Below are 13335 nucleotides of genomic sequence, written 5' to 3' on the forward strand. Positions count from 1 at the left end.
ATCATACCAGTATATCAGTACATAATTTATAAAAAGAATTAAAGAATGTTGGGATAGAGAATCAAACTCGATCATGGATGGAGGGATATTTATGATCAACTAGCCAAAGCCTAACAAGTGGATTTACTGAATTTAGTTAAAAGAAAATGTATATGTTGAATAAAAATCACATACAATGCATGCGATTTTTGTCTCGACACGTAGCTTCCTTATAACCACGTCACACTAATGTCGCGGCCAATGGCAGCGACTTCCACAAAATGGCCGCCGTTGCGGCTTAAATCACATCCCATGATTGCGATTTCACCACAAATCGTAGTCATTACATGTGATTTACCTGAAATGAGATTTTGTCATCCTACTCTTGAAAATATTTTCAAACCTACGTTATTTGTACTAATTTTTAAAAGAAATATTATTTTTTTAAAATCCAATATTTTACACCTATTTAACCCATAAAATACGACATTGATGTAATAAGTTGTTAATTCAAATATGTCTAATTTAATTCATGTCATTATTTATTACCATATGTCAAAATTTCTATCAATATCATCCTTTTTATATATAATATTTGAAAGGTTTCAATTTCATCCCGGGTGTATTAAATTATTTTCTTAAGTCCTTGCAATCATTAATATTAAAAAAAATGACAATATATATGAATTTAAATTTATTAATTTTTATAAGTTTGAAAAGTACTAGTATATCATAATTTTAATGAGTCAATTTATTTTGCAACAATGGATAATTTAGGTAAGTAAGTTACTCCATACTTTTTTTTTTTGATACAGTAAGTTACTCCATACTAAATCATATAAAATGTGTAAATTTTTAATTTTGTAGAAAAATTCTATGTCTATTCTAAATTAAAATATATAATACTTTTACTCAATTAGCAAAGTATATTCTAACATTAAATCATCATTTTGTCAATCAAAGTTGACTGACAATAAGAGCTTAATTAAAAAAAATGAAAAAAATCAATACAACAGGAAGAAATTGGTACTTTTAAAAGATTAATGACCATATTGAAAAAACACTGTTTCAGCTGAATTTTGATCACTCGCAAGGTTTTATGGACAAAATAATTGCAACGAGAACCTAAAAAAGAAGAACAAATACTTGAGTGCTAAAGTTAGTCTTAATCCAATCAATTTACCATAGGACAAGCAATTAGACTCGCTTACCTTTGGATCCCACTTATTGATCACTCTACATGTCCTACAAGTCTTGGCGTTATTCCTGAGATCGAGGTGAGTGGGGAGGTGAGTGGGGAGTTACTGAGTAGTTACAGAGTCAATATCAATCTTCACAAGATTTGAGAGTACCTCGACATAGTGGGAGGTTTGTAACTCAACCTCATCGTTACGTCGGATTAACAGAATCTCAGGTCGTCATACCTGATGATGGCGTTGAGGACCCGTTATTTTATAAACAGCCAATGAAAGACGTTGACAAAGATGAATGAGTCAAAGCTACGAATCCGAAAATGGAGTCTATGTACTCCAATTCCATCTGGGAGCTTGTGGATCAACCTGATGGTGTAAAACCTATAGATTACAAATGGATCTACAAGCACAAGAGAGATGCTAATGGAAAGGTTCAGACCTTTAAGGCTAGACTCGTGGCAAAGGATGATACCCAGCAGGAGAGAGTTGATTATAAATAAACCTTCTCCCCTGTTGCCATGTTAAAGTATATCCGCATTCTCTTATCCATTGCCACATATTATGACTATGAGATATGACAAATACACGTCAAGACAACTTTTTTGAATGGCTATCTTGATCAGTGCATTTACATGGCTCAACCAGAAGGATTCATAGAACAGGGTCAAGAGCAAAAGTTTGCAAGCTTAAGAGATCCATTAATGGATTGAAACAAGCTTTGAGATCCTGGAACATAAGGTTTGACATTGCAGTCAAATCTTATGTCTTTGACCAAAACGTTGACGAACCTTGTGTTTACAAAAGGTTGTCAACAATACTGTAGCTTTCCTAGTTTTATACGTTGATGACATCATCTTCATTGGAAATGATGTAGGTGATAACTCTCCAAGAGAGAGTTATTCTAGTGTTTATTTAGGTGATTTTATGCAAAGAATTGTTAAAGTGTGTCGGTTTTTGGTTCTTAATTAGCCTAGTTGAGTTAGAAAGTGAAATCCAAGCTAAATGCCCTAGGTCTTGAATGCTCTAGCAAAATACTACTCTAATTGCTCGTCTTTCTGGTGTAAATACGCAAGTTTGAAAGAAGGAGACTAAGCATAAAGGAAGTGCAGCAATCCAGAAAACAGTAGGCAGGATTATTTCGAGGGAAAGCTGATTAGTGCTAGAGCGAAGCAGAGCTAGAGCATGGATTCACTGCGCGTAACAGTTCAGGCACGGGTTCCTGTTGCTACTACCTCCTCTCAACGCTGTATTACTAGCAGATGACATCGACAGAGAAATCAAGGCGTACGCGACTCCAAAATTTTATAATTTCAACCCAGTAATCATGGAGCCTAAAATTGCAGCCCCCAAGTTTGAACTAAAACTAGTAATGTTTCAGATGCTCCAGATAGTAGGCCAATTTCACGGACATGCTATTGAAGACCCGCATTCACATTTGATTTTTTTATGGGGGTATGCAATTCGTTTAAGGATGAAGGATGCAATAAAGAAGTGTTGCGGCTTAAGTTGTTCCCCTATTCACTTAGAGATGAAGTCAGGACTTGGTTGGAGTCGCTGCCTTCAGAATCCATTACAAGTTGGGATGACTTGGCTGATAAATTCTTGATGAAGTACTTCCCGACCAGTAATAACGCTAAGTACATAAGTGATATTAACAATTTTCAGCAGTTTGTTGGGGAGTCAGTGAGTGAGTCATGGGAGCGTTTTAAGCGACTGCTTCAGAAATGCCCTCACCATGGAATCCCAAGATGCATCCAAATTGAAACATATTACAATGGATTGGACGACGCTACGCTTTTGGTCATTGATGCCTCAGCAAATGGTGCATTTCTAGCAATACCTTATGCTGAAGCATTCAACATCTTGGAGAGAATATCATCGAACAATCATTCGTGGTCAGACCCTAGAGCTATTCAAGGTAGAGGAGGTAAGGGGCTTAATGAATCTGAATCATATTTTGCTTTGAACTCGAAAATTGAAAACCTGACAAATTTAGTGATGGGAAGCATGACGCAGTAGAGCACAGTGGGAGCATCTGTTGGCAAGGCAAATATTAGCCACATTCAGGGGATCTCTTGTTCTTTTTGTGAAAGAGATCATCATTATAACAATTGCACTGGCAACCCAGGACCGATTTACTATCTGGGGAATCCACAGAACAGTAGAAACAACTCATATTCCAACACATATAACCCAGGGTGGAGAAAGCACCTGAATTTCAGCTGGAGTGGAAATCAGGGAGGAAATAATGTTAGTACCTCCAATGGTCCAGCATACCAGCAGAAAGGGAATTTTCCCCCAGGATTTGCTAACCAAGGTTAGGTGGTGGCATAGAATCCCGCAGAAGGAACAATTGTTGGGTGTGTTGCCCTAAACTCGTAGTTTGTATTTATGTAAAAATAAATGTATATTCAATAAAGTTTTATTCAATAAATTTGTTGTTTAATTCATAGCATTGCATTGTCCAAAATCCAATAAACTAAACATCCAAGGTTAGTTTAATGTAAACGGGAAAGTATATATATTGGGTATATATTTGATGTACTAGGTATATATTTGATATACCCTTTGATATACGAGGTATATATTTGATATACTCCTGATATATGAGTGGATAATGTCCCGTGAATAACCTGAAGGGTCTATAGTATATGGATAAGGCTGGGTACCTTATCCTAGCAACACTATGAATACGGCCCACTTTGTAAATGTTAGTGGGGGTATCATATACAATGAGTTTGTATAAGACCGGACTGCGAAATAGTCAATCTTTAGATGTAATGTCGTTGACTAACAGATTGCTATTTCATAGGATGACCAAACAACTCATTCTCAATCCTGAGTGAGTTATGGGCTCCTGCCCGTGAGGGCTCGTCCTTTGATCTGTATGGGTGAGAGTGGCCCGAGTTGCCGACTCAATATTCCTACCATTTTGGGGACGAGACCGAGTGGGGAGCTGGGAACATAACTTCACAAAATGGAATTCACTCCTCTCCGACTTTAAGGGAGTAGATGAGTGTTCTCTTAAATGTTGATTCCGGGACTTGAACAAGGGGCCCCACCCTCTCATTGGCCTAAGAGGGACTTCCGGTTATTAGTCGGACCATAACCGGGTTGTTCATTAGAGGAGCAGTGGTATTTAAGGAGTAAGATGTAACTCAGGGGTAAAACGGTAATTTGACCCAACTTGAGTTACGAGCACTCGTGAAGGATTGACTTGTCATTAATGGTCGTATATCCATGGACACGAAAACATTCTGCAGTGGAAAGAGTGCAACTGCGGGTCTTTAGTGCAGTGACCCGTAGTTAACGATTGTTGATTAACTGGATCAATGAGTTTGATCGATTAATCTCGTATCGTTGGAGCTTCTGATCTGTAGGTCCATTAGGTCCCCTTGCTAGCTCATAATGGGTAAAACAATGATCAAGTTTTTGGAAGAATTTGAACTGTTCAAATTATTGAAGGGATTATATGTATATTGATACATTATAATATATAGTTAATTCTAAATTAAAATTATATATTATGAGAGAAATTATTTGAATGAGATTCAAATAAAATTAATATGAATAAGATTCATATTAAAACTATAGGTTAAAAATAATGTGCATAAGATGTACATTAGAACTATAGGTTATACGAGAGAAATGCTATAGAATATGACTCTATTTATGTGATAAATAATTAGGTGTTAATTATTTGATATACATATATATATATTAATTAATTATTAATTAGATTAATAATTAATTAACATTTAATAATTAATATGATTAATTAATTAATTAATTAATTAAATATATATATATATATATATTAATTATTAATATTAATATTAAACTCCCCTGCAAAATTGTAGGGGAGTGGGCAGTTAATTGACGTGAGGTAACTCCCCACGTCACTGTCTCTTTGTTATGCTTTCTATTTTGCAGTTCTGTAAAATACAAAACAGGGATAACAAAGAAAGAACCCCCAGCATCTCTCTCTCTCAATCTGTCTCAATTCTCCCCCTCGTTCCAAAGAAACGCTCCCACAAGCGTGTTATCGAGGCCCAAGAGGATAGCTCGGAAGATTCGGTGGTGGTGTTCGGGTGAAAATCGTTGCAGAAAAGTTCTTCAAATGTAAGTTTCCCCTGTATTTTCTTCTTCACACCTTTGTTTTTGTTTTCTCAAAAAATCATGAATGATGATCCGCTTCCGCTCCGGGATTCACATCCCATCAACAATTGCGTCATTGGAAAAGTTGATGAAGTAATATATGGCTAATAATGACGCCACTCTGCAGAGCGAAGCGACATCACTAAGAATCTAGAGCTGCAAGTAGGCCAGTTAGCAACTGATTTGAAAAGCAGACCTTATAGAGCATTGTCGAGCGATAATGAAGTACCAAAGAGGGATGGTAAGGAGAAATGTAAGGCCCTCACACTGCAAAGTGGCAAAGCATTACCTCCGACACACTCGACTGCTCCAGGGGTAGTAAGCGAGCCTACGAAGAAAGAATCAAGAGAATCTCAGGCAGCTAAGAATATTGAGCCAGCAGAGAAAGTTTTAACCACTCCGCCAGTGCAAAACACGAAGCAACCTAGGGAAATTCACAACAACACAGACTCAACACAGACTAGAGTGCCCAAGAAAAGAAAGCAGATAGAGCATGCAGATGCTCCAGTAGAATACAGACCGTCACAATAATATCCTAAGCGGTTGCAGAAGAAAGAGCAGAACATGCAGTTCAAAAAGTTCCTAGATGTGCTGAAGCAACTACATGTAAACATACCTTTGGTGGAAGTTCTAGAACAGATGCCGAATTACGTAAGATTCCTAAAGGAAATACTCACCAAGAAGAGAAAGCTGGGAGAGTATGAGACTGTGGCGATGACCAAGGCATGCAACAATATCCTCACGAGCAAAATTCTAGCGAAGATGAAGGACCTTGGAAGTTTTACGATACCTGTTTCCATTGGAGGACAAGAAATAGGACTTGCATTATGTGATTTGGGAGCCATCATCAACCTCATGCCCTTATCCATCTATAACAAGTTGGGTATAGGAGAAACAAGGCCTACAACAGTGACACTGCAACTTGTAGACCGGTCCATCACGCATCCGGAAGGGAAAATTGAAGACGTCTTGGTACAAGTTGATAAATTATTTTTCCTGCTGACTTTATTATTTTGGATTATGATGCAGATAAGGAGGTTCCTATCATCCTTGGGAGGCCATTTCTAGCGACAGGGAGAGCATTGGTAGACGTTTACAAAGGAGAGTTGACGATGCGAGTTTAAGACCAAGAAGTGAAATTCTCAATATACGACTCAATGAAATTCCCAGCTGAATCAGAAGAGTGTACCGTGCTGAAGATCCTAGATGAGGCATTGATTGAAGAGTTGGAAGCAGAAGCCATGCTAAAGCATCTGGAAGTTTTGGACTCTAGAAGTGACCTTATTTTGACAACATAGAGGAAGACCCAGAGGTTATTTACTTAGATAACAGCGATAAATCAGATAAGAGCATACACGAGTCTTTAGACCTGGCAAATAGTGAGTATAAATTATTAAAGTCGTCTGTAAAAGAACCACTAGTTCTGGAGCTTAAGGCATTACCCTAGCAACTCAAGTATGCTTACTTGGGATTGTCAGAAACTAGTAGCAGATCTACCAATGGAAAAGGATCAGATGTTGCTGAGCATGCTCAAAACCCATCAGAAGGAAATTGGATGGACTATTGCAGATATTAGGGGAATAAGCCCCAGCTTTTGCATGCACACGATTGTGCTGGAATAAGCGTGCAAGAACTCCATAGAGTCTCAACGCAGACTTAATCTAGTAATGAAGGAAGTAGTGAAGAAAGAAAGAGATTATTAAATGGCTAGACGCAGGCATCATATACCCCATTTCAGATAGTGAATGCGTAAGCCCAGTGCAATGTGTACCTAAGAAAGGAGGCATGATTGTGGTGAAGAATGCAAGGAATGAGTTGATACCCACGAGGATGGTGACAGGATGGCGTATATGCATGGACTACCTCAAGCTGACTAAAGCCACAAAGAAAGATCATTTTCCTCTTCCCTTTATCGATTAGATGCTAGATAGACGTGCAGGCCAGGAGTACTACTGTTTTCTAGACGTGTACAGTGGGTATAATCAGATTACGATAGCCTCGCAAGATCAGCAGAAGACGATGTTTACTTGTTCCTATGGAACGTTTGCTTTCAGAAAAATGCCTTTTGAGCTCTACAATGTACCAGCAACATTCCAAAGATGCATGATGGCCATCTTTTTTTACTTGGTAGAATCAGTAGTTGAGGTGTTTATGGATGATTTTTCAGTCTTTGGAAAGTCATTTACAGAGTGCTTGGATAATCTGAAGAAGGTGCTGAAAGATGTGAAGAAATAAACTCGGTATTGAATTGGGAGAAATGTCATTTCATGGTGCAGAAGGGAATTGTGCTAGGGCACAGAGTCTCCAGCAAAGGCATAGAAGTAGACAACGCGAAGATAGAGGCAATAGAGAAATTTCCTCCACCTGTGAACGTCAAGGGCATTCGCAGCTTCTTGGGACATGCCGGCTTTTATCGCAGATTTATAAAGGATTTTTCTAAAATCTCTAAACCTTTTTGTCCTCTACTTGAGAATGACAAAGAATTTAACTTCACATCTGACTATTTCCAGGCGTTCAAAATACTTAAACATGCTCTCACCCATGCTATAATAATAACAGCACCATATTGGACACAACCCTTCGAACTCATGTGTGATGCCAGCGACTATGTTGTGGGAGTAGTCCTTGCTCAACGCAAAGAAAAGCTGCTGCATCCGATATATTACGCCAGTAAAACTTTGATAGAAGCACATATCAACTTCATCACCACGGAAAAAGAATTATTAACAGTGTTGTTCGCCTTTGAGAAGTTCAGAGCGTATCTAGTGGGATCCAGAGTGACTGTCTATACAGATCATGCAGCACTGAAATATCTGCTCACCAAAAAGGATGCTAAGCCGAGGTTGATTCGCTGGATTCTACTGTTACAAGAATTGGACATAGAAATCAAAGACAAGAAAGGAACAGAAAATTTGGTTGCTGACCACTTGTCTAGATTGACTGGCCTAGGAACCTCAAGAGACTAATCAGAGATCAGAGGAACATTTCCAGATGAGCAAGTAGTGGGGATTGAATCCCTGAATGAGGAAGATGAGCCATGGTTCGCTGACCTAGCTAACTACATCGCCAGTGGAGTATTGCATGCTAACATGAACAAGCAACATCTCAAGAAATGTTTGCATGAGAGTAAATTCTATGTGTGGGACGACCCATTTCTCTACAAAGTATGTCAAGACAAAATGGCCAGAAGATGCATTGCCAATATTGAAGCACATCATGTGATAACCAAATGCTATTCTGCACCATATGGTAGGCAATTTGGAGGGCAGAGGACAGTGGCAAAACTGTTCCAGAATGGGTACTTCTGGCCGACTATTTTCAAAGATGCCTACGAATTAGTACAACAATTTAACGAATGCCAGATGGTTGGAAACATCTCCCAGAGGTCAGAAATGCCTCTTACATACATTTTAGAGGTGAAGCTCTTCGATGTCTAGGGCATGGATTTCATGGAGCCCTTCCCTCCATTAAATGGACACTTGTTCATTTTGTTAGCAGTCGACTATGTATCCAAATGGGTTGAGGTAGTGGCATGCGCCAGCAGTGATGCCAAAGTGGTCGCCAAGTTTTTGCGCAAGCATATATTTATAACGTCTTGCATTCCAAAAGCTGTGATCAGTGACGAATGCTCCTGTAACGCCCCGAGCCCCTCAGGTTAGTTAGTCTCGAATCAGGAGATTTTTCATTTAATTTTAAAGTGAATGTTAATTGAATTTATCTATGTTTATCGGGCTCTAAAATCCCATTTAAATTAATATTTACCGGATCCCGTGTGGTGGGTCTTGTTTAGGAGGGGGGTAGATTTCTTACCTTTTGGGCTTGGACTTGTTGGGCCTCATTTGAGGTAATTTGGTTTTAAAACAAAACAAAAGAAAAAAAAATGAAACCCTAGCCAAGCTTTTCTTTCTTCTTCTTCTTTCTTCTAACCAGTCGCCCCCCCCCCCCCCCCCCCGATTTCTTCCTCGTTTTCCAATCCCGCCGCCCCCATCTCTATTTTCCGGCAGCATATCCGGCCCACTCCGAACGGAGCGACGACACCCACGGCGGTGGCGGCGCGATACAAATCGGCATGAAGCGATCTTCGACGGCGACCCGGCTCCGACAGCATCGTCTTCGGTTCCGGCGACATCCAGCAGGCGGCGAGACTCGTTCTCCGGCGTCTCTGCGTGCAAGGTTGCGGCGCTCCTCCGCGAATGGCAAGTCTGACGAGAGGCGCGCGGGTTTTGCAGCAGTTTCGACGATACCCAACAACGGTGGCGCCCCAACGATCTGCAACGAACCAACGCGGCCTCCTCCTTGCGGCGGCGCACGGCGAACAGGCGGTACAGCAGCGGAAGGGCGGCGACTTGCTGCTACGATCCTACGAACAACAACTCCAGCAGCGGGATTTGTACGTTACAGCGGTGTTTAGAACGTTTGGCGGTGACCTACATCCGTTCGAAGCTCGATTTAGGCTACCCACACCTTGGCGAGCTAGATCTAGGTGACCCACATCCATACGAAGTCGGTTTTTGTGGTAATGCGTCATTCGAACCCTTTTAGAGTTGATTTCGAAGGCTAAATAGGGAGCGTAATGTGCTGTTTTTTCTGTTTTGGTTTGCTTAGGTGTGAAGTTGGCGCAACACTTAAGGGCGCGATTGTGTGTAAGTAGACAAGGGGCGTGTGCGTGCGTTATGGACGCTAAATGGTCTCTAACGCGCTGATTTTTGTAGAGTTTTATGCTAATTTTGTTATGCGTTGTGTTAAATAATTCTCGTTGTGTAAGTCGATATATTTGGAGTTGTGTTGGATGTTTGTGATGAAAATGTTGAGATTTCTGCTTTGCTAAACTGTTCAGTATTGCTGTGGTAATGTTGGTTGCCTGGATAAGCATAAATGGTTCGGCGTGTGTTGTGAGTTAGTATACTTAGTAATGCTTGTTAATATGATGATGTTGGATATTAAACATGATTGATTTATTATCTCACTATTAGTAAGTTGTTAAGATTGTGGAAGCATGTTGAATTGTATTTGTGAGTTGAAAGATGCAGGGGTAGTGGCTTAAGAAAGTATACAGTAAAACTCTGGTGAGAGTGGGATTCTTGGAGGAAACGAATGTATGAGTGTCAGGGCCTCGGGTATAAATGGTCGGGGGCTGATACGTCACTAATGGAGTATCGAGGCTTCGGGTATAAATGGTCGAGGGTCGAGTCCTTTGGAAGGAAGACTATTGGGGCCTTGGGTATAAATGGTCGAGGGCCAATAGACGGTGAAGTCATCGGGGCCTGGGGTATAAATGGTCGAGGGCCGATGCAGTAGTGTCGGGGCCCTGGGTATAAATGGTCAGGGGCCGACTCTATTCGAAGTGGATAACTGTGGAAGGTCAGGATAGTTGAGATAAGTATGGAGGTACTTGTGGTGTTAGGGAGACTAGAGGTTGGTTGTTAATGTGTTTACTGGTTGTGATTGTCACTAAATTTTTATGGAATGTGTTTATGTTTGAATGCATAATGTGTTGAAAGGCATGACTACGATTGTTTCATGATATTATTGAGCATGATGTGTGTGTGTGTTGGTGAGGGCTACTTACGGAGTATATTTTATATACTCACCCCCCCTCTACGATGATTGTTTCAGGTGAAGGACTCTGGGGCGACCATGGTGATGGGACGGAGGAGACATGACGAGCGAGGACCATAGGCTGCTTAGTTACTCCTGTTTAGTTTAAGTCATTGGTTGAGGCCTTATGTTATGGCCAACAAACGAATTGTTCGTATTTGAATAATTGGGAGATTTCCCTTGTTGTTAGTTTCATTTCGGGATAGGTGCCTATTTTAGCTTTATTCTATTCATTGAGTTTCACCTAGTTGAATAATAGACTTGTCTCGTGGAGTGGTCCCCGAATGTTGTTGAATGGTATTCTATGGGATTGATTCATCGTTAAATTGATGAGAATTGGAACTTGATTTTATATATATTTGTTTGCATAGGGAGTTGGCAGGACGTACTTGGGGTTAAGCTTAATTAGATGGGTAGTTAACGTGACCTAGAAGTGTGTGGGCAATTCTGGGTCGTTACAGCTCCCACTTCATCAACAAAGCTATAGCCTCTATCAGACATAAAGTATCTACAGCTTACCATCCCCAATCGAATGGGCAAGCTGAGATATCCAATAGAGAGGTCAAAGACATTCTAGAGAAGGTTGTGAGTACAAATAGAAAAGACTGGTCAATGAAACTGGATGGTGCCTTGTGGGCTTATCGTACTGCATTCAAAATGCCCTTGGGAACCTCTCCATACAAATTGGTTTTTGGAAAACCATGTCACCTACCATTAGAGTTGGAGCATAAGGCATTCTAGGCCAAAAAGAAGCTGAATCTGGATTACGTTGCAGTAGGAGAAGTGAGGCGCTTGCAATTGCTAGAACTACAAGAGTTTCGAAGAGATGCGTATGAAAATGCCAAAATCTATAAGGAGAAAACAAAATGATGGCATGATGCACGAATTCAGCCGCGACAGTTTGAAAAAGGGCAGCAAGTACTACTTTTCAACTGACGGTTAAAGCTTTTCCCTGGGAAGTTCAAATCGAGATGGTCAGTACCGTTTTTAGTATCACATGTGAACCCTCATGGAGCCATCAAGGTGCAAGAAATGGATTCAAGACGGGAATTTACGGTAAATGGGCAAGGCTAAAAAGCATTTCTATGGAGGAAGCGTGGTGCACGATGCTGGAGCCCACCACTTCGCAACAGACTAAAGAAATTCAACAGAGAAATAAAAGAGCAGAATTCAAAGCTAAATCATCATCATGCTCCCACAAATTTAATTCCACATTGCATAGTTTAATTTCTTCTCATTTCATCTTCATAATTTTAATTTTGTTATTTTTGGTAGGTTAGGGATAAGGTTGAAGTCAAGTTTGAGCAGTCGACAAGTAAAGGATGGCGGCAGAAGTAATGAGGAGTTGTCGCTGGCGCAAAGAGAGAACAGGTGTCAGCGTGGCAGTGTGGCAGACGTGCAGAGAGGCTAATTAAGGCAGAAAACGGCTACACCATTAGAAGAGAGAAGTTTGTCATTTCCAAGATTTGGGGAAGGGAAATTAATTATGATGATTTGAGAAGATGTATTTCGATTTGGGAGGGAAATTTTGAATTGGGATTTTTGGGATAAATTCAAATTTCGTTTTTTTTCGTTTTCTTTTAAAGGCCCACGATCCTCCACTATCTTCACTCCGCCCAAAACCGTCTTCTCTCTCCCTCATAAACATCCTCGAATTTCCTTTCCCCTCTCTGTGAGAACCCAGAAACCCTAGCACAGTCATGCCTGGTGTTAAGCATAAGGCTAACAAAAAGAAAGCCGCGTTCGAGGTCTCAGCTAGTAAGGAGTCGAGTGGTGAATTTCACGAAGCTATGGAGGCGATTCCGCTGCTGGACGCTTCCGCTAAAAGGAGCCCAGCCCAGCAAACGCCGGAAAGTTTAGAAAACTCCCAAGAAGAGTGAAAGCTCCCTCCATCGTCCGCACCGCGCCCAATCCTCAAGTGAGTATCCCAGGCCTTGCCACTTCTCTCCCACTTGCCCCACCTTAGACACAGCCTTCTTCTCCCACTACAAAGCACCCGCCCCTCAGCCCCGCTACTCCCACTGCCCCCTCTCAATCTTCAGTAACCCACCACCGTCTATTACCCAACCACCACCCCTACCACCCACCAAATCGCCCGTCCCCCAACCTCAGGCTAACCCTACCCCGATCACTACCTCCCATCCCTCTATAGTAGTTGAGGAAATCCACCCTCAAGTGCTACCCAAACTAATAGCCATTGATGGCCCCGCCTCGAGAACTCAAAAAACAAAGCGACTATCTACTTCGTTGCCCAGCCCTAGCCCGGCCAAGAAGCAAAAGTCCTAAAGTTGCCGCTGCCTTCTAGATTGAAAATGGTAAAGACCGTCTCCCCATCTGAGGGAAATGACGCATTACTGGTCCTTCTGTTTTGCAGGTACACACAAACACCAAGTTCAAAAAAATGAAT

General features: G+C 40.9%; 1 protein-coding gene, 1 long non-coding RNA gene and 1 other non-coding gene across 3 annotated transcripts; 2 read left to right on the forward strand and 1 right to left on the reverse strand.

Moving 5' to 3' along the window:
• Positions 1-2808: 2808 nt before the first annotated feature.
• LOC148211437 (small nucleolar RNA R71) lies at positions 2809-2914 on the reverse strand. The gene has a single exon (XR_015791097.1). It is a non-coding gene; the product is annotated as a small nucleolar RNA R71 (small nucleolar RNA).
• Positions 2915-5894: 2980 nt separating this feature from the next.
• Positions 5895-6952, forward strand: LOC111024544 (uncharacterized). Its single transcript, XM_022302252.1, has 2 exons — positions 5895-6302; positions 6809-6952. Exons 1-2 carry the CDS (start codon positions 5895-5897, stop codon positions 6950-6952), a joined length of 552 nt encoding a protein of 183 aa, XP_022157944.1.
• A 2332-nt stretch (positions 6953-9284) lies between these two features.
• Positions 9285-11284, forward strand: LOC148211438 (uncharacterized). The gene is made up of 3 exons (XR_015790991.1): positions 9285-9846; positions 9936-9973; positions 10947-11284. It is a non-coding gene; the product is annotated as an uncharacterized LOC148211438 (long non-coding RNA).
• The last annotated feature ends 2051 nt before the right edge of the window (positions 11285-13335 follow it).

This window comes from Momordica charantia, assembly GCF_013281855.1.
Source record: "Momordica charantia cultivar OHB3-1 chromosome 5 unlocalized genomic scaffold, Mcharantia_2.0 BLBB01000005.1, whole genome shotgun sequence".
Taxonomy (NCBI): Eukaryota; Viridiplantae; Streptophyta; class Magnoliopsida; order Cucurbitales; family Cucurbitaceae; genus Momordica; species Momordica charantia.

What these genes read in the sequence shown, in the direction of transcription:
- LOC111024544 (XM_022302252.1), top strand. Translation starts at nt 5,895, where the DNA reads ATGCAGTTCAAAAAGTTCCTAGATGTGCTGAAGCAACTACATGTAAAC. An exon ending in GGAAAATTGAAGACGTCTTG is followed by an intron (nt 6,303 to 6,808) that starts GTACAAGTTGAT and finishes TGGGATTGTCAG; the next exon opens with AAACTAGTAGCAGATCTACC.